The sequence below is a fragment of the Parasteatoda tepidariorum genome, chromosome 2 (assembly GCF_982258835.1).
Source record: "Parasteatoda tepidariorum strain Cologne lab strain chromosome 2, Ptep-v5.0, whole genome shotgun sequence".
NCBI classification, from domain to species: domain Eukaryota; kingdom Metazoa; phylum Arthropoda; class Arachnida; order Araneae; family Theridiidae; genus Parasteatoda; species Parasteatoda tepidariorum.
Window position 1 is genome coordinate 95,651,347 of NC_141756.1, and position 27,088 is coordinate 95,678,434.

At 29.7% G+C, this 27,088-nt stretch overlaps 1 protein-coding gene across 3 annotated transcripts; it reads left to right on the forward strand.

Annotated features, from left to right (window-relative positions):
• Nucleotides 1-26,505, forward strand: LOC107454070 (uncharacterized). 3 transcript variants are annotated; one of them, XM_087157780.1, is made up of 4 exons: nt 1-181; nt 20,627-20,826; nt 23,880-23,915; nt 26,217-26,505. In XM_087157780.1, the coding sequence occupies exons 2-4, from the start codon at nt 20,636-20,638 to the stop codon at nt 26,350-26,352; spliced, it is 363 nt and encodes a 120-aa protein (XP_087013906.1). In that variant the 5' UTR covers nt 1-181; nt 20,627-20,635; the 3' UTR covers nt 26,353-26,505. The 3 variants fall into 3 exon arrangements, with proteins under 3 accessions (XP_087013906.1, XP_087013905.1, XP_087013907.1); XM_087157779.1 differs by lacking the exon at nt 1-181 and adding an exon at nt 13,799-14,175; XM_087157781.1 differs by lacking the exons at nt 1-181; nt 23,880-23,915 and adding an exon at nt 13,799-14,175.
• The last annotated feature ends 583 nt before the right edge of the window (nt 26,506-27,088 follow it).

A 27,088-nucleotide genomic window follows, 5' to 3' on the forward strand; every position in this document is an offset into this window, starting at 1 on the left:
TAAAATTTATTCCTATTAAAATTATCATTAGCAAGATTTTATTGAACGCCAACTAAACGCCAACTCTGACCCATTTTAGATACAGAAGTCACTGACCACAAGACGGAAAGTATACGTCAGTCCATCATGGTTACTGGGATTTCCCTTTCTGTAACCCCTTCCCCCATCCAGTTGCCTTGAGGTTTGTTTGGAACACTTTCACCTTTTATTTTATTTATCTTTACCTTCTTTAATCTTACTAGTTCTTCTTATATGCTTGGCGAAATCTAACGTTAGAGAATTTCGCCAATATGAATGACGCCATTTAATAAAAAAATTTGGAGAGAATGTTATTTCTTGATTAACACTTGACTTTTATGATTATGAAGAATGTTTCCTTCATTGCATCAGATACAAAGTTAAACAATTTTTTAGGGTGGACAGGAAGAATTGAAAACAGAACAAATTCCATAACGAGATTTTTTTTCAGGTCTCTGCAAAATAACACACGGAAAATCTGAATCGATGTAGGTGTTATTCATAACAGTTTTATTTATTTACAGTATTTGCAAGGTGGGAAAACCTACTCGGAATTGGCTTCAACTTTTGATCTTGATTCAGAGTGTTTCCGCAGAGAAGGAATAGAGGATATGGAAACATTATTATTTATTATTAAAAGCGTTTTATTTATTAACAAATTTTCTTCGCTTTAAAAAAATATATTGTTTCTTTGAATTTTTAAATTATTTTATGGGTTTCAAGTACTTGCAGCTCCTGCGCACCATAATAAAACTTTTTATTTTTTCTTTATTTTCATCGTTCGTCCCTTATTTCTTTTTTTGCTGATGTACTCGTGAGAGCTGGTGAAGAGATTATAATTATATCTTTTCATTTTTTTTTTTTTTGTTTTCCGGCCTTTAAATAGATTTTTTTTAAAATTTGCTTTTAAATATTTTTAAAAAATATTTTATTTTAATAATTTTGCTTCTTTTCTTTTCATTAATCTTTATTATTTTCCGTGTTTTTTCTCTATAATTTTAACTTATATATGTATATAAAGAGAGATAGAGAGAGAGAGATAGAAACCACGCTCTTAGAAGCAATAAAATTACAAAAATGTAGACAATTATTGTGTGATCAGATAATTTTTTTAAAATTTCACCTAGAAGTTATTGGTGCAACAAAATCTAACCAACCAAACCACCAACAAAAGTTTCTTATGCAAAATGGTGATCAAAATTATTTTAAAACTTATGTATAAAACAAAGAACGAAATGTCAAAGTACATATTTTGTGTTATTATTTCTCAAAGAAAAACCACCACAGGACAAAAAAAATTTAAACTAAATTCTTTCAAAAACTAGTAAGCGCTTTTAGTTTCAGAAGAGAACGGTCAATATATCTCTGAACTGATCTGACTGAGATAACTGATCTACTGAATTCCTGAAATTCACTAACAATTAAAGTCTATGAACTTTGCGATAACCTTATAAGACGTTTGTTCCCCCCCCCCTTTTTTTTTCCAGACTGTGACCACCCTGTGTTTTAAATGCTCATAAAATTTAAAAAACATTTAAATACATTTTGGTTGGTTGGCAACTTTGCATTTATGAAAGGGAACATGGGTGAAAGTGACGGAAAAGAGTAAAAGCTGGTAAAACCATTTCAGTTTTAAATTGTTTTTAGGAAGAGTAAATATATTCTCTTCCTCAAACTTTTAATCAATATTTATTCTCAGGAAAGAGGCAGTTTTATACATATGCTAATTGCAAAAAAAAAAAAAAAAATCTCTGTAGTTGCAGATATTTAATGTTTCTCGAAAAAAAAAATGCTAAAATGAAATGCCTATCCTATCAGTTTTTGCTTCTTTCAGTATATATATAGGCTTTCAGCCCTGAAAGAGAAATGGCCCAGGTAGGTATGTTTACAAATGTACAGAGTTCGATGAAATAAAAGAATTTTATATTCGATTATAATTAGTAGGAGAATATGGGAACAAGGAGGACTTTGTGGCTCGACAGATGTACCGTGCATCTGTCATCATTTACTACACAGAGAGTTTTCGGCCGGCTAGATTCGAACTCCCGTTCTCACGAACATTAGTCCAATGTTCTGCCAACCAGGCTTTCTCGGCCCTAAGTTCTTTGCTTGATAAATATATTTCGTTTAAAAATTTTCTCTGCTTAATAATTATACTCATTTAACAAAATTTTATTTGTATTTGGAAGAAAAAAAAACATCGACATTTTAGGGAGAAACGATTATCAATTCAAAGCAATCATGGGGGGTTTGCGAGCAGAGCAAACAGAGGAAGGTGGAGCCAGTTTATAGTTTAAACAATGTAACGCAAATTTGGCATCTAAATTCAAGCGTGAATTTGGCAGCTTGTGTAAATATTTCTTTACACTAACTTGTCTTTATCGTACATAACGAAAATATCACCTGTCGTCTAATGGCAACTGACGAGTTAAGTGGACACTTAAATTCAAAACCTTTTATTATTTAAACAACACCCTTTCGTGTAGGAGTAAAAAACAACATACGAAGAATACTACGCCTCTGTACACAGTGAATTGACTTATGAGTTGAATTAACATAGAGATTTAGATACTATCCTTTTATAACTTTTTCCTTTAGTCTTTCTTCTATGCTTTTAAATTTAATGATTTTTATTGAGGGCGGAAAATTACTCTTGTTGCGCCAATTAATTTTAGAAGCACTGGAGAACAATTTTTTTTCTTCTGTTGCTTGAGATTTTTTAACAGATCTTCGAAACTTTTGTGTTGCTGATTTCAAAACTGCAATCGATTTCTATTTCCAAGATACCGTTTTTTTTTAAATGACGTTATCAAATCAGAATTAAAATTACATTGGAACCCATGCCTGGAAATGTCACCATACGCAGCTAGGGGTACTTACCTATTAAGGACTGTTTCTTTCTGAACAGGTCATAACAGGGAAGCATCCCTAGCCGGGTACGATCTCATTTCCGTGTTACTGTTTAATTTTAACCCAGATGATATGCCCTAACTCCCCCAGATGTTACATTTACGCTACTCGCTACATTTACGCTACTCTTTATTAATGTTGTTTTACGTAATAGCGTAATGTACCTACATCACCTTTTTTAAACTAGTGTATTACAACAAAAAATCGGTTGAAAATGTCATTAAAAAGAAAATATGTAGTTTTGAGAGCAAAACTGGTTTTAGATTTGAAATCTCCTCAGCAAAATTAATCAAGACCTGGTATTTGTATAAATGCAAAAAAAAAAAAAAAAAAAAAAAAGAAACAAATAAATAAAAAAAAATTAAATAAATAAGTAAAAAATAAATAAATAAAAAAATTCACAGCGTAATTTTCTCCAATAAGTTTTACGGCTAACATTTAAATAATAAACTGTATCTTTAGATCCTTAAGGGTGCGCAGGTTTCTGGGTTGTAAAAAAAATGTTTGCAGTCGCATTTCTTCCCTTACAAATTAACAGACCCTCATCAATTTCATAACGACATGTTCTCTAAGATAGGTATGTCTGATCCTACCTTCCTAATTCACTACATAAAAATATACTATACAAAAATCAATCAAAAGATAGCTTTAAGTTCCAAAGCCAGGTAGAGCCCAAATTTATCAGACATATTTTCTATGCATTGAATAAATTTGCAACTTGTTTACGGCAAGAGCTGTTCAACGATTATTGTTAAGTTTCACCTGCTAATTAAAAAAAAACTAAAATTTACCACAAATTATTACTAATGCGAAAGAAGATCAAATTTATTGTTCGTGAACCAATATCACGGAGAATTGTGAAGAAGAAAAACTCCGCAAGCAGTTCCAGGAGGTTGTCGAGCAAAACCGAGCAGAAGCCATATCTAACTCTTTAGTGGAAAAAAAACTATGTTAATGCTGATCTACTATGGCGCATGAAGGCACGAAACGGAGTAGGAAGAAGCTCAGTGGTGGTTGGTTGATACATATTCTGCTTCCGGAGACCAATTTGTTCCTATATTTAATTCATGAGTTCCCTTGTCTTCTGGGTCGGGTTCAGAATCACAAGGCTACGGAGTTGATCATTGATAGCCGTTAACTTAGAATTGGGTCGGCTGCTCAGCATCGGGTATAAAATATAAAAAAATAATTGTATGACGTAGCTTTTTTAATAATAATAATAATAATTAGTGTGATTAATAATTTTATAATAGGAGAAAAGAGAAACTTTGTTTAGCGCTGAGTTTCATTTTTTTTATGGAACTGAATCCTAGAACTAGCTTACTACAGTCAAAAACAAGAAGAAGATGCTGCAACTTATTACATAAGAATGACAAAGGATTTGTGATTTGCTTAATTTTTCTGAACAGCGTTCAAAATTGTCAGGAAATATACTTACCTAATGTTTGAACGGTTTCGGAGCAAATGAAACAATAGATAAGCATTGAAGAAGTGTTGAAGTACTAGTCTCAAATCTCCAATGGTTGTTCGGTCCAATGGTTGTTCTAGACCAGAGGTTCTTAACCTGTGGTTCATGGATCCTTTAGGGGTCCATAGGTAAAATTTTGGGGGTCCGCCGACTACTCCTAATTTTTAAAATTTTTGGAAGCCTTCCCATTGATTGTAAAATGAGCTGTGGCAGCTATAATTCCATTTGCTACAGTGTATCTTTGCGAAGCGGGATTTTCGACACTTGTGACAATGAAAACAAAACATCGAAATCGATTGAATGTTGAACATGATATGCGCGTTGCTTTGTTGAAAACCATTCCTCAATTCAATTTATTAATTAAGAAAAAGCGGCAACAACCTTCACATTAAAAATATTTATTTTAAAATTTTTGTATACTATTAAAATAATGAAATTATGTGTTTTGTAATAATTGATGTTTTTTGCGTTTATTTTTTTCACTGGGGGTGGTCCGTGACTTCTTAAAAATTTTTAAAAGGGGTCCATTCTACTAAAAAGGTTAAGAAACACTGTTCTAGACAGAACTACATTTGGTGGGTTGCTCTTTTTAGTGTTTGTGCTTCGCTTACATTTTTATTTAGTCGCTTTGAAAGTGGAGTATGGCAATCAAAATTTCGACTGTTTTTCGATTAGCTAGAGAAATTCAATCTCGACTGAAGCTAACAACAGTGCTAGTTTCAATATTATTTTTGACCGCTGAATTGAATCTCATACTATAGACAAAAAGAATATAGCGTTAATCAAAATTTCGTCCGCTCTCCGTCTAGCTAGAGTATTCTAGTTTCAATTAGCTGCGCTTGATACCGCTACAATTGTGCGCCAATTGTGAAAGCAAAATTTATTGTTTTTCTATAATATCTTTCCCATTCCAATTTCAGATGTTCGAATGGTTTCTACAAACTTATTTTTAATAAAAAGACCAATTAATTATTTAATTTTATGTTAGGTAGACAGGGGCTCTAAGATTTTAAATTTAAAGTTAAGTTTAAATATTTATAAAATATTTTTTATAATAACGGCAAATTTGAGCTTAAAAATCACACATGTTACGCTAACAGCTCTAATTTTCTAGATCAATATTGTGATTACTCGTGTTTTTAAAGAAAATCTTAAAAACTTTTTTTTTAAAAATTGAACTGAATACTTCGTTTAATATCGAATTTTTATAAATTTCCTTATTTAAAGCTTGATAAAACTAAAAAGTAACAAATTTGAACTTAGACCTTAGCTTTTAGTTCAAAACAGCGCTAACATTATATGGAATCTACATTAAAAATTCTATTATGATTTTTTTTTAATGTGTGTTAGCGCAAAAAAAAAAAACTTTCTCAAAATTAACATTATTCAGAAAATACATTTAATATACAAGAAAATTTTGGTAACTATAAAATTACTATTTCGAAATTTAATTTCTGAAAATGAATTTTATTTATCCTATAAGTATAATCAATTCAAATAACTAAAGGTTCAAATAATCAGAACAAAACAAATAACATTTTAGTTTCGTTTTCGTAAGCTTATTTCCGGTTTCAGTTTCTCATGTCTTTTAACGAAAAAGAATTGTAACTTAGTTTCTAAAAATCGGAAATAAAAATTTTAATGGGTTTTGCAAAGCTAATGAAAGAACATATTAATATGGATAATAATGATAACAATAATAACAATAATAATATATCATATCGAAAATTTCACCCAAATTGCCGATTTTTACCCTGTCGGATGTCTAAAACAAATTATCAGACTAAAAACTAGAAATAAGAATAAAATAAATAAAATAAAAAATTTTAAAAACAGCATGTTTCAAGTAAACTAAGAAGGAGATTATAATTTCGTTTTTTTTTTTCAGCCCTAAAGCGAAAAACTTGAGGCTCATCTCCCCTGTAAATTTTTCTCACGCCTTTCAAAAGAGATTTACCAATTTTTTTTACGTCTGACAAAAAAAATTTTTTTTTTTCGTATTAACTAGAAATTATTGAAAACTTTTGTTTTGGCAATAGCTTGTATTCTTATGCAAAACATTATAATAATGAAGGACTAAATTTACGAACATGCATGTCGGGAGTTCTAATCTGCTTGTCGGCATCATTGTCACCAATATCATTACAATATAAATCCAATCTTGAAGCACGCATTTCGTTTCTTGCAATTGAAGTTTATTGAACCAGAACCAGCTGCATCAGCTTCTAAAATTGGCCGAGCAAATGGGCCAATCCAGATTCCGCCATTTTTCTCGTTTGTTCTACTTTCCACGATGACCACTTTCCTTTTTCATCATCAGATTTTTTCTTCTTGTTGTTTTGTTTTGTTCTTTTTTGTTGTTGACCGGAATTGGAACAAGCCATCCCTCGGGTGTCGGCGGAAGTTAAAAATAACACTTTCTCTGGAACGAGAGGGAGAGTTTTAGGCTTCAAGCAAACACGTGATTCGAATTCAGTTGCGAACAGAAACTAAAATGATGAAATTTATCCTTTTAATACTCTTCTCAATGGAATAAAATGATCGGCCTAGATTTCTACAGGTAGTTCTATTTGAAATAGGAGATACAAAAATAAAAAAGGGGGAAACATATTGACGTTATACACCTGATAGCACATGTTCATTCTTTTTATTCCAAAACTTTTTTTTAAACAAAATTAAATTTTACCAGAAGTTGATGTTCAAGGCTATCACAAAACAAAAGAACAACAAAACAGAACAATGATAATAATAAAAAATAGGGCTGGAATTATAGCCGTGAATCTGATCTTGCCAACATTCAAGGTTTGATCTGCAAATCTTTGCTGAAAAATTAGAATTCTTCATAGAATATTAAGATAGGTACATTTTACTTATTTCCAAACTCTAAAAAAATAATATTTAATAGTTGTTTGTTTTAAGGTTAATCAAATAGCGAAATGAGAAGAAAAAATGAATAGAATAATAAAAATATAAACTTAGCTTCACTCTTTCCCCTTAATTTTGATTTTGACAATATCAAGAAATTAGCTAGTAATTTTTGCTCAGAAACTTTCTTATCATACAAAGATAGACATTATTTCTAAATCCTAAACAATGAGCCAATATCTTAAGTTCCTTTAGTTAAGTTCTTTCTGCAATTATAAAAAATAAGCAAAAACTAAGAGTTTACAAAACAAAACCTACAATTTACACAACTGCCATTAAAGACACAGTGCCTGAGGCCCCGAAGTAGCCCTTTTCTTATTTATCTTGAAATTGATTTGATGAGGTATGGTAGTGTAGTGAGGAAAATAAACGGAATTACAATTGTGCGGCTGTTAGTAGGACTTAAAATTATGCTGAGGTGATAATGATGATGCATAATATTTACAGACGTGCAATGTAGGATACTATTATGTAGTTGTATATACAGATGATGATATTTAAGCTTAATAGAACATTAAATAATGTTATCAATGTAAAAAGTTTAACATTCAGAGTGGTACATACCGGGTACCGGAGAAGCACTCTCGAATGCAAATGGTTAATTATAGTTCTGTTTTGTGGTTAATCAAACAAGTTAGAGTAATAAAAAAGTAAAGCAAGCTTTTGAATTTGATCTTGCCTATGCTTCTTAACCCATTTGAATCTAGCGTCCTTTTTAAAAGAACGGTTCCTTTCTCCAAAGAAGAAAAAGGTCGCATTTTTAGGATTTGTTTTGCAGAAACTCTGTCCACCTATATAATCTAATAATGGAGAGCAGCGATGGTTCAGGGGATAGAGAGTTCACCTTCTAATAAGGTGAATCGGGTTCGAATCCCAGCAATGACTGGGATACTAATTCCGCATCCGGCTTGCACCAATCCCAATGCTGACGTGAAATATCCTCAGTGGTAGATGGATCATGGGTTAGAGTCCCCTTGCCGTCAGGCTAACCGTGGGAGGTCTTCGTGGTCTTCCTCTCCATGTAACGCAAATGCTGGTTAACTCCATCAAAAAGTCCTCCACGAAGGCAAATTTCTCCGAATAATCGATCCAGGGGTTCCCTTGTCTTCTAGATTGGGTTCAAAATCACAAGGATACGAAGTTGAACATTAGTAGTTGTAAGCCTATAAAATTGGATCGGCTGTTCAACGACGGTTATAATGTAAAATAAAAATATAATTATGGCCAATTACAGTAATTTAAAAAAAAATCTTAATGCATTCAGAATCTCTCAAAACTCCCAGAAAACATATTATTACTTTCCTATGAGTGCTATTTATTAAGTTTTTTTAAAAGCGAAAATGGTTACTTTAGTTTTCACTTAAAGCGGAAGTCACGTGATTATTCACGAACTTACGCCACACGGGTCCATTTGCCGCTCCTTTACAATCGCTGTGAAAGAAAAGTCAATCGAAAAGAAAGGTCAATACGTTCTTGCGTTCTTTTGAATTTACGTAATTAAATCCAACTATTTTAGATGGTCAATATCTATCTGTATTATAAATTGTGCACTGATATACCTTAATGAAAATGTGGGTTTAATATATAACGCATTTTTAAATTTTAACTTTCAATGGTACACCACTGAAACATTGTTAATAGTTGACGAAATTTTCTAGCTCTGAATATTTAAGATTTTTTAGTTCTGTAAAAAAGGTGTTAGAATGAGACATGTACTACTTATTAAAATGATGCATTATAATTACAAAAAAAAAAATTTTAAATTTTTTTTTAACCAAATTAATCTTAATTTTAAAGTATATTTCAAATTCATTTCGAAGATTTATTTTCATGTTAAGGGAAAGAAATGATGAATAAATTTTTTACATAGAATAGTTTTAGATTTTAAAATGTGGGAAAGCATAAGTTATTGATATTTTTTATTTATTTATTCTAGTCTTTTGTTTTAGAATTGACTTCAGTACAGCATAATCTTTTAAAAAACCTGTGAACTCAGCAAAATTTTAATAACATTTTTTAAAAAAAAAATTAAATTAAAAGAAAATATATATATATTCCAATGCACCAGTTTCCATTTGATTCCCAGGCAAATTTGTTCGCACTAATTTTGAACTTAAATGGATTTAAGCCGCTCCTGGGTATAGAACATCAAAATGACAGCTTAATGTCTTGAACCACAGTGTCATCAAGATTCAATCAAAGATTCGATCACTGTTAATATTAACTTGAATTCACTACCGATGTCATACGTTTTTAAGACCCACGATAAATTTTTGTTAAATCCTACAGAAAATAATTTCCATCAAAGTAGTAATTTATAATTTAATAATTAAATTTCAAATGATATTACAAGTGTACCATTTCATTTTGGTTTTTGAAACTTCCTCATATATGAATTACTAGAATTGAAGCTAACATAATCTTTTAGTCTATGATTGTGATTTATAACCATAAAGGGACACATCCATCCATTAAATATGAATATTTCCTTTCACCCATTCATTTTTTAACTACTTCCTTTTCTTATTAAACAACTCATATAGTAAGGATACTTTCCATTTCCTTCCAAACGAGTGTAATGAAATGCAACTACTTCTCACACAGACTCCCAGTCTATTTTTAACATTGACCACCATCAATATGATCGCAATATCACGTGCATAATAATGACTTATTATAAAGCAGATGAATAGTGTAGTAACTGTTAACCGCAATTCTAGTGGTGCATGAAATAAAAAATGGCGATTCTTTTCCTTGCCTTCAGGCTTCCATAAGTTGCTTTGAAAGAAAAGAGGTTTTTTGTAGCTAATCTTTGTAAATTAGGAGTTTCCTGTTCTGGTATATTATCAGACCCAGTTTACATTATTAATAAAGTATCTATATTGAGTCATTAAATAGCGATTATATAATATTTACATTTCATAAAATAAAACTAAATTTGGAACATATCGTCTAATAATGAGTGTTTTAATGTTTAATAAACTCTAATGAATCATTAAAATGATTTAAGGAAAAGGAAATGTAATTTCCTTTCTTAATTAATCTAATTTTATCAACAATTGATAGTCAGAATGTATTTTGCGTAATCACGAAAGAGTAATCAAATTGAGAAACCAACTTTTTCTTAGCTAAGACTTATTCATTCTATCTTTTAAAAAATATTTATAGAATTAATTTTTAGACAGAATTCATTAAATATAATAGATAAGAAAGGTTTTCATTTAAATAAAAATAATAGTTAAAAAGTTAACTTTTCATATTTCTTAAAATTTTGATTTTTTTTCACTTTTAAATACATTATATATCAACTGAGATATAGAGATAAATGCTCATGTAACAAAGATCGTTTTAAGGAAACTAAATAAATGAAGTTTTATAACTTTTATAGGTTTTTGGGTTATCATTATCTGTTTCCAAAGGTTTGAAACAAACATGCATTCCGCTAATAGTGGTCACAACGTCCTATAAAATATTAAAAAGTCATAATCAATTTACTTTAAATTAAAAAACAAAAATTTCAATTTAATTTCAAGCTAGCAAAATAATTAAGTTTTAAATTTTACCTTACTTTAAAAGCAACTCTGCTTTCGATTTTAAAACTAAATAAGGGTACCCACATTCCAAAAAATATTTGAAAACTGGTTGAAAAAGGTTGAGGAAACAAAATGCTTTAAATACTGGTCGGAAATATTTGAAAATTAAATATCTGTGACACAATTGACCAACTGAATTTCTAGAATTGGCGTGAAACTTATGTCTTTAAAAATCCCACAAAACCCACAAATGTTTTTAAACCCACAAAACATTTGTCATCACTTTTCAAATTTTTTCAAATTATTGCACCTCTGAAAATATTATTACTTAAATTGTTAAAATACTGTGATAGTTAAAATATTTCGTTTTATCAAAAAAATCTGCGATTTTATTTTCAATAGGGCGCAGGAACGGAAATACTAGATGGTGACTGGAAATACAATTTTTTTTAAAGAAAAGTGGTTTTTATCAATGCTGATATAGGAAAAATTGATTAGCATCAAGTGTTATAGAAAAATTGCTATAGGACAAAAATGTGCAAACACTTTTGATACTATTTAAGTTTTGCACTTTTGAAATATGCAAAACTTAAATAGGACACTTCTATGCAAACAATTAATTTTTTAGCAGCATAAATTTTGGAAGATTTTTCATGGCAAAACTGTTGACACAATCATGAAGCCTTTAGAAACGGGGTACTTTTTGCTGAAACAAATTTAGGAACGACCTAAATTAGGAAAGGAAGTTAATAATATATTTAATACTAGCATATTAATAGCATCTTTAATACTAGCAATTTTGATATCATGCTATAAGATTGATGAATGCTTTTAAAATTATAGTGGTGAAAAAAGGCTTTTAACTTCCTACGCTCATTTTGATCGATGTAAATTTTGAATGGGTAAAAAAGACACCATTCCTAAAGGCTTCAAACATGTTCGTCCAAATTAAATAAGCAATTTCGCCATGCAAAATTTTTCAAAACCCTTGCTCGCTGAAAGTAAGATTGTTTACATAAAGTTAGTATTGAAGTGTTTCCATATTTTTGTCCGATCCCTGTATATTATCATTTTAACGTTGGAATATGTTTAGTTATAAGTTGTGCAATGCCTATGATTATTCTATTTTGGCTATACGGTAGATATGTTGTCTTTTGTCTGTAAATATATCATTATCAGGGCTCGAAAAACCGCCCGTCCGCATGTCCTCGGCGGTCAAAAATTCCTCGCGGACAACAAATTTCTCGAATCCAACTTCCGCGCGGACGGCCATTTTTCCGTTAATGTTCGTGATACACTTTCAATTTTTGTTATCTTACAAGAGTCTAGCCCCTCACTTCTAAAATGACCCTCTAATCTAGAAATACAGCAACATACTGCGCATGGTGGAATTAATGTTTTCTCTGTATGGGAGCACTGCAGTGGTTGAAAGAGGCTTTTCAGCAATGAACTTACAAAAAAAACACATTACTTACTGGTCTTAAACAAGAAGAGTTAAACGCAATTATGAACATCCACCTAAATGGAAAACCCCTTTCAGATTTCTGTGCAGAAGCCTCTGTAAATCATTCGCTTGATGTGGAACTGGCAAACGTCATATTTGATTCATTTAAAAAACGCAGTACCTCGAATAAATTGACATTCCAGATAACTTGACCTTTGTCATTTAAATTATTTCATAAAAGAAATAAATTATTTCATAAAAGAAATAAATTATTTCATAAAAGAAATAAATTATTTCATAAAAGAAATACTAGGTTTTGCTATTAGTAACCTATTTCTTTTATTACTGTATAATGTAATCCTAGTATTTGTAATCCTAGTACTTACTAATTCATTGTGCAATTTATATAAATGTTAGTAATAAATAAGAGAAAATTATATTTTTATTTATTTAGAAGCTACGAGATAGTTACAAAGGAGGACGGGTACATTGTTGGACAAGCCGTCCTCGGGGACGGGTAGAATTTCTGAGTTTTTTCGAGCCCTGAATCATTATTATTAATTTTTGCAGATTATATATTCGACTATATTGTCTTTTTGACACCCGGTGGCTGAGTGGAAGCGCTTCGCGCTCCCGTGCCACAAGTCCTGGGTTTGATCCTCGGGGCGGGCAAGGTTGACTCAGCCTTTCAGTGGGTCGATAAATAAGTACCAAGCATGCTTGGGAATTAAACACAGGGGGTTTCGCTTTCGGCTGACCACCTAACCGGAACATCTGCTCCTGCACCCCAGAGCCCAAGGTCAAAGAAAACTGAGATGGGCACAGTAGGCCTTGGTCCTACTGTGCCCATCTCAGTTTATTGCACTGAGTTTATTTTAGTTTATATTGTCTTTTTAAAGAAGGCTACAGTGCTTCTGTGACTCATCTTAATAAAATCTGAACACTTTTTTTCATTTTTTACTATTGATGACATTGATGCTTTTTTATGCTTATTATGTGTTTCAATTTAATTTTCTTATTTGCTAATTTAACTGTTGTTAAATAAATGACAGTTATTCAACAACATTTATTTTACATTTATAGCATTTTTAAAGATTTACAGTACCATAGAATAAACGTAAAACATTCTAAATTGTTTTCATTTTTACGACAAACGATTGTTATAGCTCTGAATAACCTACTAAAACGAGCATGCATCCTTCAAACATTTGCCATTATTTTGCCAGCCGCTGCTTTTGTGACTCCATAACAGTGATTAAATGGATTTTTAGGGCAAATCCAACAAAATATCACTGCACATCTTCTAATTAATATCCAATTTTGGATAACAAAAGAATGAGAGCTTTCATTATAGTGAAAAAAAATTATAAAAGTAATATTTGCTTATTCATTTGTTACGTGAAGATGTGATATTCAAACGATTTTTTGAGAGTAATTTCGTTCCAATCGGTGGCCACAGAAAAGTGACTCTCCAGATATTAGGAAAATGACACGGCTCGTTTAAATAAAATTCAAATCTGAGTTCCTCGTGAATATAAGTTCCTTCTTTCCTTTGGCTATATAATGATGAAATGAGAGAAAAATTAGAGTTTTTTAAGAATGTTGTCGGAGCGTGAGTTTGTTATGCGTAGTTTGTTCCATTAGGATTTACATTGATTTTGTTAACTGCAACAAGTTGGTTAATACTTATGTGTGTTTTCTTACAGAACTATGGATTACATTGTGTATTAGTTCTTGAAAACTCATTTATTCATTGTTTCTTATTTGATAAGAAATCTGTATTTTAGTGTGAATGGTAACAAATTAGTTTAGGAAGAAAAAAAACAAGACAATAGATGTTTGATTAACCTTTATTTAAATTATTGGATACTCATGAAGTAAGTAACTTTTATTTACCGATGGTACTTAAAACACCAATCGTATATTTTTGAAAATAAAAACTGGTTGAAAAATCATTCCGATTTTGCATCAACCTGGAAAAAAAACGAAATAATTTTTATATTCCGTAATAAAGCATGATAATTTAAAATTGAGATAATTTTCTATTTTTTCGTGAAATTAATGGCCACTTATGAATTATGTTATGTATTTTACAAACCCGAACCGGGTGTGTAAAATATAATCTATAACATGTTAATACGTAAATACCCATAACCTTTACCCTTTAATTTTACCCTTTATTTCATATCAATTATTGGTATAGTATTAACTGTTTTGATAAAAGGAACATTTGCCCCACCCTTAGAAAAACTTCTGATTGTTTCTGCTGTTTCTGTAACCAACTTAAATTGTACAGAACAGTATTGAAGCAGGTATTAACAGTAACTAATTTAACAGTTTTGAAACAGGAATTTGGAACATTGTTAAAATGGTATATTGTACTAAACATTATTGTACTAAACATTAATATTATAATTTTCAGATCTAAAATTTTTTGAAAGTGTTGAAATTTACTTGATACTCTTTTTTAACCTTTTTTTTTCTCTTGATTTTTTATTGTTCTGTTTTAGAGCTTTATTGTAACTCCTTTATAATACTATTCAAAATATAAATATGCAAAAAATGCATAAATATAAATTATAAATATTAATATAAATTATTATAAATATACAAAAACTTTATGTTTGTAACAAGTTCGTTAAGTCAACATAAAGATAACTAAAAGACACTTTTTTATTTATGGTAAAAATGTAGAAAAGCGAAAAACAAAAATAATTTCACTTTGCTTTTTTCTTACAATTTCAACCCGAAATGCTTATGCGTAGAGGGCAGCTAAATTGTCTAAATCCCTGTTGTTGTTGTCGCCGGCTATTAAGGCAAAGGGGGTGCGAGTGCTCTTATTTTCTAGTGACGCCATCTATGGACAAGAATTCTACTTACGTCACACCCATTTATAGAGCAGACCCTTTCATGTATTCATTCATTGATCCACAGAGCGCAATTTTGACCTGAAAAAGAGAACGATCAATCTCCAATTCAGTACTCCAGAGGTATAATTTGTTATGGGAACATGGAGGACTTTGTAATCCACCAGGTTCAACATGCCCCAGTCACCATATGCTACACGGGTAGTCTTCAGCCGGATGGATTCGAACTCCCGTTCTCACGAACATGACTCAAGCGCCCAGCCAACCAGGTTATCCCGGCCTATCTTAATCCCTAAAAGAAAAATACCTCTGCTGTTTTATAAAATTCTGCTGCATACTTTAAAAGAATGTATCTTTACATGTGTTAATAACAGTTTTATCAAAGAATTCAAAAGACCATTGCACTTCATTTGCAAAAACTTTTCTATGTTTCGGCAATATGTTGTTAGTTATTAACTTGTTTGAGTTCTAATGTTAGTTGAAGTGTAGTGTTTGGAAGAGAATACAGGATTAACGGAAAACAATGATATTTAGCATTAAGTATGTGTACTTACTTATGACTACTTGTGTTTTTTAATCAATCTTGTATTGTATTTGCAACAATGAATTTAATTCTTAAAAAGTATTAATAAATAATGTTTACGCTAAATGAGTGTGTTATAATCGAAAATAGCAGAAGGTTAAATATATTTTTTATTCTTAAGTATGCCTATGTAAAAACTATGTTAAGTTGAACTATTTAAAGGATTAGTTTTTATCAAATTTAATAAAAACTATTTTAAGTCTGCTAACCACAAAATAATGTAATTTTTTCAGCAGTCTAAATATTAAAAATATGATAGGAACAAATTTATATGAATATGTATTTGTTTATAGTATAAGGTCATTCTGAAATTTCAAAAATTTTTTATCCAATCTTTGGAATAAAATTTTAGTTTACCAGTTTTGAAAAAGTTGGAAAAAAAATTTAAGCAAACTATAAATTATAACTTTTTAAATAGGTGTTTAATTTTGCAAATTATAACTTCATAGTTGGTTTTTCTTCATCTTGGTTTTCTTGCTCTAATTTTTTAAATAATATTTTACACTAAAATTGTCTTGATTTGGACTGATATTTTTTTTTGTATTATCTTCTGATCTTTTTCTTTAACCACTATAAGACTTTTTTTGGCATGGGTATTTTTTTAATATTTATCGTATATGGATTTTTAATTTATTCGAACATTTGACCAAAATTAATTATTAGTGCATTAATATATTGTCAGTGGTCTGGTCTCACAACTTGATAGCATTTTTAGCCTGATTTCTAATGATATTCTAACTGATATTCATTTTTGTTGTTCTTCTGATTTTTAAAATCTTCATATATAAACTTACTTTTTATACTTTTAACATGATTAAATGACGATTTTGAATAATTTTGTCCTTACAAATGCTCACGCAAAGTAACATTATTTTATCCTAATCTAATTTTATAAAAATAAATGACAAAAGATTGGTAAGATAAATCCTTATATAACAATATCTTTGTCACTACTGCATATTTTTTTAACGTTCCAATTATTCTTTTGTGAGGAAAGGAGAAAGAAAAAGAAATTCTTATTAATATTTAATTCTTTTTATAAAATTCCAAAATCTTGTGTTTGAGCTTTCTAGTTATTCAATTATTTTCTGTATATAAATGCATCTGTAAAGTAATGGTATATAATAATGCAATTTGTAAATATGATTTTAATATTTAATTAATTGTTATTAGCTAGTATTAGTTTTCTAAGTTTTTAATAGTGAGAAGATTTACCTCAACTGGTTATGTGAAAAATTTGTTTTACAATTACAATTTAAGAGAAAGCTTACATTATATCACCTGTCCAATTGTTTGTTATTTGCTCATATACATATAAATATACATTACTTAATAGTTCTTAATATTAGCTATAATATGGCAATAATATATTTCTAACAGTTTGATATTGATAACAAATAACTATATGTGTCAGTAAATATACATGGGCTACTAGTATTTATCAGTGGTTTTTACTGGTAAAAACCCACCCTGGGGCTAAAACTAATTATGGTGTTAGGATTAAAGGAAGAGATAAAGAATTAGAATATTTATATACAGTTGTACTGTGCATTCGGGTTGGTTACCATCAAAGTTTATACTCTGTACAAGAAAATTTTGTAAGTTGCCCAAGTTGGACGTCATATTTGGGTATTTCATATATATTCTTGGTAGCGAGATAAAGCTAAAACAGTTTGTATTGTCGAATTTTTACCACTTTTTAATTTTTTCCAAATTGTGGCCACCTTGTACTATAACAATGGAAACTCTGACAAAATAAAAAATATATATATTCTTGCTTATGATTGTAATTTGGTTATCGCTTTACTACTACTTCAAAAAATTGTTCTCGAAAGAGTGAAAGTTATAGTTCGTCTATGGAAAGAACTCCCCTCGCCATTCGTCTGGATAAGTTGCGGTAACTATGGTTACGAGGCTTAACTATTTCAAAAAGAGGTGTTGGGTCGATATTTGATTGGTTTCCGTTCGGGTTGGAGAGAGAAAGGGCATCAGAGGATAAAGAAGCTCACCTCTTTGAAATACGCTGTTTCTTCTTTTCATAGCAGCAGACGGCCTTAGACTTTGTAGCTAAGGGGGCTCTTTCTATAGACAAACTGTAACAAGAATGTCTCCGTATATCAACAAAACAACCTCCCTTAACACTAGAAAGACTGAAACTTAGTACATATCTATATTGCCCAAAAGCAGTCAAATAGACTGGATTGTAAAAGAATAAATAAAGTGTAAAGAAATTTGTTGAAAATTAATTTTTAATATTTTTTTTATATTATTTACAGTTATATAACAAGTTATTGGTAAATTCTTACAATAAAAAAATTGTATGTTGTACAAAATTCTAAGAAATTGTGTCATTATTATACATCATTGTTTTTCTAATTAAAAATAAAAGCAGTCACAATGACTTCCTATGGCAATCTAGTGTTAAAATTACTTAACTCATAAAAGCATACACAAAATTTTACCGCCTTTACTTTTATCTATACGGACCAAATCATTGTTAAAATAGCAATCACTGTTTTTATTAAATTATTGATGCATTACTTTTACCACCACATGAAAAAATATTTTGAAAATATATGGAAATTCTGTTGTAGTTGGAGAGTATGTATAAGAAGAGTAATGTGCAGATGTAATGCATCACATAGCTGCCAACATTTGCTTTCTCAGATAAAAGTTTTTTTCTAGTGGTAGTAATATGAGTAAAAAAATAATTAACTACTGTATTAGTTTAAACTTCGTCATTAGTTAAATATTCCATCAAAAATTTATTAGACCTTATGTATTAAGACATTTCTAAATGATGTTGTTAAAATGAGCTCGAATTTTTTTAAAATCAAATTTATTAAACCAGATATCAGTTATAGAATCCTAATTTTGATATCACTTTAAATATTAAAAATTTTGGTAAATACAGAAAAGTTGGCAATTATGTATACGTTAGAAGATAATTAGCATTCGTGACATACAGGGATTGGACAAAAATACTAACACATTTTTTCATACTTCTCAAGAAATACGATGCGATTTTTCAGACATATCAATAAAGTTTAAAGCGTTTATAGGTTCGAGGGACTGGTAATATACTACGAACAAAAAATAGTGCCTCTAAATATTCTATGCCAAACAGCCTATACAGCAGTAAGCTTGTAACTTGCATCAACTACTTCAGCTATCATATGCAATAACTTCACACAATTTCGTAAACATAGCTCAAATATTTATGAAATATGGACTTCTTTACGAAAAGCTAATCTTTTTTGGCTTACGTTATTCTACTATAACTACAGAAATATTCAATAAAACAAAAAAAAATATTTCGTGTAATCTTTAATTAATATACAAGAAAATATAATAACAAAAAATAATTTTAAAATTATTAAAAGTTGCAAAAGATATGAGCATTTAAAGCCATTCTTTCATACTTCGCAAGCACGAAAAGCATTAAAAATTTTTTCATAATTTTGTTCTGAATCGTATTTGTATACTTATGAAACAATTGTGATTTAAATATCTTGAAAATTATAGAAGTTTCTCTCAATTTTTTTGCAAATTTAAACCTGAAAATGATTTTCCAAAAATTATTAAACAAGATATATTGAAAATGATATCCTCATTATATATGACCTCACCCTATTAAGTGAGTTCCTATTAACTGACGTAACGCCATCACATTTTGCTGTCCAAACCATCATATTAGAAAAGTATCATTCGTTGTTAAATTTTATTGTATAATAAAATTCGCGAAAAACCCCTTATTGTTCAATAAAAAAGCTACTTGCTAAATTGCTAATGGCAATTTACAATTCCAAGATATTTAAAATTGGCCTTTTATAAGTAATCAAATACGATTCAAAGGAAAATTATGAAGAAAAACTATTTTTAATGTTTTTTGGGAGTGCGTACTATGAAAAAAATACTTTAGTACTCATACTTAGTGCAATTTTTAAAAGTTTTTTTCAAATTTTAAAACGATTTTTTCATTATTATTTAAGAATTACTCTAAAAAGTTTGCTTAATTTTATGGAATATTTCCGTAGTAATAATCAGAAAGTGTAAATAAAAAAATAATAAATATAAATAATAATAATAATAAATATAAATAAAATAAATAATAATAATAATAATAGTAAATATAAATAATCGTTTTTGTAAGAATATTCATATTTCCATGAATATTTAAGCTAGGTTTACGAAACTTTATACAGTTATTGGATAAATTAACCCAATTATTTGATAGAAATTGCTAGTGTATTTGATATAGGGTGTTTAAAAACATTCTTTTTCTCTCGTAATTTATTCTCGGTCTCTCAAACCTTTAAACTTTATTGATATGTCTGAGAATTCGCATAATCTTAACACTTCTAAAGTTTTAAAGTAATTCTCAAAGTATTTCTGAGAAATATGAAAAAATAAGTAAGTATAGAAGTGTCCATAATTTTTTTCCAACCCCTGTAAGTCTATATTGTCATTGAAATTCTCTTTTTCAACTAAATTAAACTACTGCGCATAGTTATCATTTTATTTGTGATATCAATTAAGCTAATTATCCAGATAATTACAAAATATCGAAATGAAACTTTTTTTTTTAGTTTCTCTTTATATCTGATAATTAACACATGACCCCGATTTCAGACTTCTATCATGGTTAAGGCGTGTTATTTAGCATTATTGTTAATTAGGCTAATTACTCTTTAACTACTCAAATAATTCCAAAGTGTAAAAATAAACATGTTTAGTTTTTCTATTTATCTCATAAAGAGCACTTGATCTGAATTTTTGCGTTCTATCTCTCTGATAAAAAAGAGAATTTTGCCTTTTTGAGAGAGGGTTTTGTTTTTGATATATATAGATTAACTTTTTCTGTTTTTCTCGTTACAGACGTCGAAGATGTTAGCATATAAATATACAGCCATAAGTCTGTTAATGATGATTGCTTTAGTAGATGCTCATCATTCGGATTTCATGATGAAAGCACTGCTTCATGGAGCTAGTATGGGGATGATGATGAGAGGTCCACCTAGAATGATCCCTATACCTATACCTTTTTCTATGAATATGGTGAGAGACCTATTCTCAGGGTAAGAAAATTTAACAAAAGTTTCACCAATATTTCTTTGCAGAACCGTAGAAATCAATGCAAAAAGCACAAAATAAAAACTCAGGCAGTCGTTTTAGTCGTAGTTAATCGTTGAATACATCAGTTCCGAGACACAGAATGAAAAGATTATTTTATTTTAAAACCGTCATTGGACAGCCGAACCAATTTTTTGGTTTACGACTCAATCCGTAATGTTCAAATTCAGTAGCCTTGTAATTTTGAACCCGATCCAGAAGACAAGGAAACTCCACGATCAAGTATTGGGAGAAATTTGACTTCACTTTTTGATGGAACTCACCCGCATTTAGATTACATGGAGAGGAAGACCATGAGAACCTCCCGCAGTTAGCCTGACGGCAAGAGGGCTCTAACCCATGATCCGTCTACCACTGAGGATATTTCACTTCAGCACTGTGGTCTGTGCAAGCCACATGCGGATTCGTATCGACCAGCCATCGCTGGGATTCGAACCCGGTTTATTTCATTGGATCTCCTGAGCCATCACGACTCTGAATGAAAGGATTGGAATATTGCCTACTCAATCAAATGAAAGCAAAAAATCGAGTGAAAGAAGGGGTTTGTTCCAGGGCACACAGGTTTTGGAGCCCGCTCAAGTTTCTTCAACTTTTAAGTAGTCTATCGTTTAATTGTTGAATTTTAGATACATGCAATTCATAAATTTCACATGGCGTTGTTATTCCGTTTTTTAATAATAATTTTTTTGTTGTCAATAATCCAAGTATTTCTGTCAGAAAATTTAACTACAATAAATAAGTTAAAATCTTAAAAGAAAATACACATTTTTACAAGCTTTGGGAGCATTCCAACTGAATTTGATTTGATAGTTCTAATTTAAATACAACAATCAAATTCTAAGTTTACAAATGTACATTTTAAATAAATTTGTAATTTGATAAAAAAAGTGACAAAATTCTTGTCGGTGCATTGTTGTAAATATGTATTAAAATTGAAAGTTTGATTTCAAATCATTTGAATTCGACACAGAATCGTTTATTTATAACAAAAAGGCAAGAAAGGAATATATCCACTCTTCTCTTAAGATGAAAACCGATAAAACTTTTCAGATTGTTTTCGAACTGTATCGTCAGAACAGTAGCTCCTAAGGCTAAGAGCGAAGAAACTGACCCATTGTTTAATAAAGAGAGCAAGAGACTAGACAGACTTATCAGACAAAGTATAGCATAAAATATTTTTGAGTAAAAAGTAAGGGAAAAAAATTACCCAATAACTTATGTAATTGGATAAGAGTGTGATATAGTGCGGGAGAAACGCTTCATGGCAAATTCTGTTTTACCGACTGTAACTTAAAATTAAAGTATATTCTAAATTTCAAAATTAAAAGTGAATTCTATTTTTTGTAATTTAAAAATTAAAGTATATTCTAAAAAGTGTTTTAAAAATTAAATGTAAATAATGTTTTTTTTGTAATTTAAAAATCAAAGTATATTCTAAAAAGTAATTTAAAAATTAAAGTATATTCTAAAAAGTAATTTAAAAATTAAAGTATATTCTAAAAAGTAATTTAAAAATCAAAGTATATTCTAAAAAGTAATTTAAAAATTAAAGTATATTCTAAAAAGTAATTTAAAAATTAAAGTACATTCTAAAAAGTAATTTAAAAATTAAAGTATATTCTAAAAAGTAATTTAAAAATTAAAGTACAGAAAAAAAAGAGTTTAGGTAAACCCAGAGTAAATTCAATACGTTTCAAATGGTGAAAAGAGAATTTTTCTTCAAAATATCAAAAAGCAAAACGAATTGTGGTATGATCACTTCTCTACTGCGAAATTCTTTCATAAAGCGTTCGCATTTTGATATTTTGAATTTTTTTCAGCGTGTGAAACTTCAGGGTTTACTCTTGGTTTATGTGGACTCACTTCTTTTCTATACTTTAAATTACGATGTGTAGTTTAAATAGGATTTGTCATAAAGCCGTTTTTTTTTCTTCAGCATAGCGAAAAGAAGCGAGAAAACATTCGCGAAAAATATTAAATAGTGCAATCAGTTACTGTAAAACTAATTTGAATATAAAAAAGATCGCTAAATTCATAAACAAAACAAGGTGAATTCCTGTGGCTTGCAGTACTTTTTAATACTATACTTACCGTGCCATACTTACCGTATGGTACTTTTTACCACAAGTTTGATAGATAATAATTATCTATTTAACCATCGGATACTAATTTTATTATACCCCATGTAACCCATGCACATTTTTCAAAATGTTATAGTTTTTATACAGCGGAATAACATGTAAATTTTAGTTAAATAATCAAAACAGTGGCGGCACTTACGATTTTTTTAACATAGATTAAAATCAGTTCCTTACTTATTCGGGTTCTGCCGAGAACTGATCATAAAAACAAGGTTCCCAGTAGAAAACCGAAGTCAAGCATCACTAGCTGCGGTCAGCAAGCGGGTGGGTGACCACTTTGATCCACCTGCGTACCAACGAAGGGACAGAGTGGGTGCGCGATATCGGTCCTCTTTAAATTGTTCTACTGTAAAGTGTTCGTCTCCGCGAGCAGGTCATCGGGTTACCAAAGCAGAGGAACCATCCCCTCCTCAGAGGAACAAAATTGCAATGGCATGTCTTCGGATTATCTTCAGGGATGTTACCCAGACGGTCGCATACAATCCATTGTGCAGCTCTAGTGCAACGTAAATAAAGTACCTACCTATCCTTAGTTATTCCTTTACAAGTTCTTATCTTGAAAAAAAAAACAGCGATAAATTAGACATATGCAGCTTCTAAATTGGATCGGTAATAAATGAATTGCAATTTTTAAAGCGTAAGTGTTAGTAAACATAAAAATTACTCACTTGATTTAAAATTACCCACATTTCTCCAATTCGTAACAGCATTTGAACATATTTGCGACGCAATAATTATTGATCGTTAAAGAGATTAATTAAAATGTTTGTTTCCTTAACATTGCAAAATTAATATGAAATAAATTCTCATCAAACCGTGACCGTTTACTAAAATATCAAAATGTCAACATTTTTCAGCTTCTCTGCCAACCGCAAGGAGTCTAATCAAAATGGGTAGGTACGAGGACTTATTACTTTTTAAAATGAAATATAGTATAGCGACTGAAAAAAAATATTCATTTAGATACACTTTTGTAGAAATTTGAGAGAAAAATTTGTAGAGAAAAAAGTAATTACCCGGTTATTGCACATATATTTGCTAAAATATGAAAACTTTGCGAAAATGCCGTTTGAGAGGACGGGATGAAATGTTGCATGAAGTATTCCAAGGTACGGGACAAAATAATGAGAAAACTTTTATACTATCACTTTGTAAACATTTTTTCTTTTGACAGCAATTGTTTTACAAGGCAAAACTATTGTCAACTTTTGAAAGATTACGTTTGAAGGTAACAGTAATGGGGTTACAGTAATTACCCATGCAAAATTTGCATCAACAAAAGTGAGAGTAGGAAATTAATATTGGGTCATCCAGAAAATTCGTGCCGATTTTCGATAAGCGTAGCTCCGAAAGGTCCGCGAAAAATATTCAAGTGGCAGCAAAATTTTTACTAAAAAATAGATTTTTTTTTGCTTTTGAAAATTGATAATTACATATTCTTAGTCACCATAAAGATTTGGAAATTTATTGCATATATTGAAACTTATTACATAAATTTTATGCATACTAGATGAATATTATCTAAATTGAAGAGGTTGCGAAATTAGGAAAACTTTAAATTGCTTTGACGAGTAGTTTGTTACTATACTTGAATATTTTTAGCGGACCTTTGGGAGTTCTTCCTATCAAAAACCGGATCGAATTTTTTGGACTAACCAATAGCTTTTTTCTTTTCTTAATACCACTATAATTCTAAAAACATTCTAATATAAACATTTCAATCCTATATAATGATTTTAAAATTGATGGCATTAAAGCTAGAAAGAAATTATAAATTTCTTTATATGTATTACATTTCTGTTCGGTCCGAATTTTGCATGGACAAAAATGACCCAATTTCTAGAAGCTTCCAGCATGATCTTTCAAATTGTGTAAATAGTTTTGCCTTGTAAAATCTTCTAAAATATTTGCAAGTAAAGGAAATATTGTTTACAAAGATTTTGTACAGAAGTGGTCACACTATTTTTACTGTATTTGCATATGTCACGAACAGTGTTAAAAACGATTATTCAGCTAGCACTTGTTAAGGTTACAGTGCCGGATTTTGAAATTTTTAAACAGCAATATCTACTTTTTCTCAATTAAAAGTGATTCTCAAGCGCTATCTTTCTGAACACTAACAATGGCGACGCCAGGCGGAAATGAAGAGAGCAAGAAGCAACATACAAGTCAAAATGCTTTATTTTTTTCCATCGTTTTCAGTAGCATTGAATTACTCAACTGAATAGAAAATTCTAAAATACTATTTTTCCCATCTCTGTCTAATGCCACCATTTTACATGTTAAAAATATCGTTCCAATTCCTTTTCAGGTTTTTTTTATCATGAGAATCACGTTTCGGTGTTGATTTATGAAAGTTTCATATTTCTGACTAAAACCGTAAACACAAGAGCTGAATAATTGTTAACACATTCCTAGTTAAAAACGTATAAATGAATTGGCAACGAGCTAAAATGATATCTTAGGAATTACTTTCATTCACTTTACTCTCAAAAAATTTTATTATTTGAATCTAAAATAGAATTTAAATTTATATCAAACATTTCCTATCAAAGTTATCATATTCACGTAAGCAATAAACAGATCAAATGAATTTACCGACCGTAGGATTAAAAACTATTTTGCAACCCAGGTGAAACAAAAAAAAGTACTTAAAAATAATTAAACAGAACACGTGTTGATATGAATCAGGTTCGATCACCCTTTCCCCCCTCTGATTACCATGCGCTTCAAAAAATTCAGTTATACATTTAAAATGGATTAGTAAACATAGTAAACATAATAATAACATTAGTAAACATAATAAATAATAATATTTCTTATTTTTTTATTACGAAGCCTATATTTTGAAACCATAACCTTAGTATGAAGTATTTAACCCTTTGGCGCAAATGGCACACCAGTGTCTCTTTAACATATTTTTTTCTGAAACTCGAATTTCAATTAAAAATATATTTTGTTGTAATTTAATTATAGAAAATCTATGATATTCGTGGAATTATATTTGTTCCAAAATATAGAATTCAAAAAATGTAGTTTGAATTTAGTTATTAATACAAAATAATGAAAAAAAAGATGAAAAATATGTTTAATGAAAATTTTGCGTCAAAGGGTTAATAAAGTGGTAAATATTGCATAACATGCAATAATAATATGACTATTTTTATTACTTATTATTTTTTTGTAATTTTTAGTTTCAAGCGGCAGTTTGATGGACCAAACGTAGTAGTAGTACAACACCCTAGTCCTGAACCCAAAATAATTGTGATTAACACCTCTTCAAACCAAGGAGTCCAGCATTGTTGTCAAGGTTCCAATAAGCAGTGGTAGAGTTAAGAGCAAAAATATCAAAGTTACAGCAAAGGAGAGAAAGAAAAAGTGTGCCAAAACAAAGATTGAAAATTGTTCCGAACATCTAGATACTTACTCCAAAGCGTAGAAAAGCCGTTTTTATGGGATCACAGTACCCTTGCAACATTTTTTTTTAAAATAAAGATACAGGCATAATCATGTATTATATAGATGCTTTACTTGCTTTAACTTATAATCAATAATTTATCTTCAAAAAATAGTTAAACTGTTTAATTTTTTTTTTAAATTTAAAAAAAAAATTTAAAAAATTCACAATTTTTAAATCCTTATGGCCTTTTTATTTCAACATATTTTCAAAAACAATTTGCTTTCCTTGTGTTTACAATATTCCTCTTAACAATTTTATGCATTCATTTGTTGATATATCAATTCGAGCATTTTTTATAGATTATTTTGCCAAAAAGTAGAAAAAAAGTTAAAAATTCCTGTTTGGTATATATAACATGCTGCAAAAATTGTAATACATCATAAAATGCTATTCCATGCACAGTTTAAATAAGTGTATTATATTTAAGATAAAAAAGTTTACTCCAAAGCTTTATCTTAAGTAGAAAAAATTCCTTAGGGATTTAATTAAGATTAAAACACAAAATTACCATCGATGAGAAAAAGCACTTTAAAGTCTGTCTGCTGATCAAGTTTCTGTATTAAGGCAATTTTCAAATCATTCATAACTTTTTTTAAAAATATTGAT

Bases quoted from the DNA above. Each gene is read 5' to 3' on its own strand.
- LOC107454070 (XM_087157780.1), top strand. From the start codon at position 20,636: ATGTTAGCATATAAATATACAGCCATAAGTCTGTTAATGATGATTGCT. The intron at 20,827-23,879 runs GTAAGAAAATTT...AACATTTTTCAG, and splicing joins GTGAGAGACCTATTCTCAGG to CTTCTCTGCCAACCGCAAGG. The intron at 23,916-26,216 runs GTAGGTACGAGG...TGTAATTTTTAG, and splicing joins AAGGAGTCTAATCAAAATGG to TTTCAAGCGGCAGTTTGATG.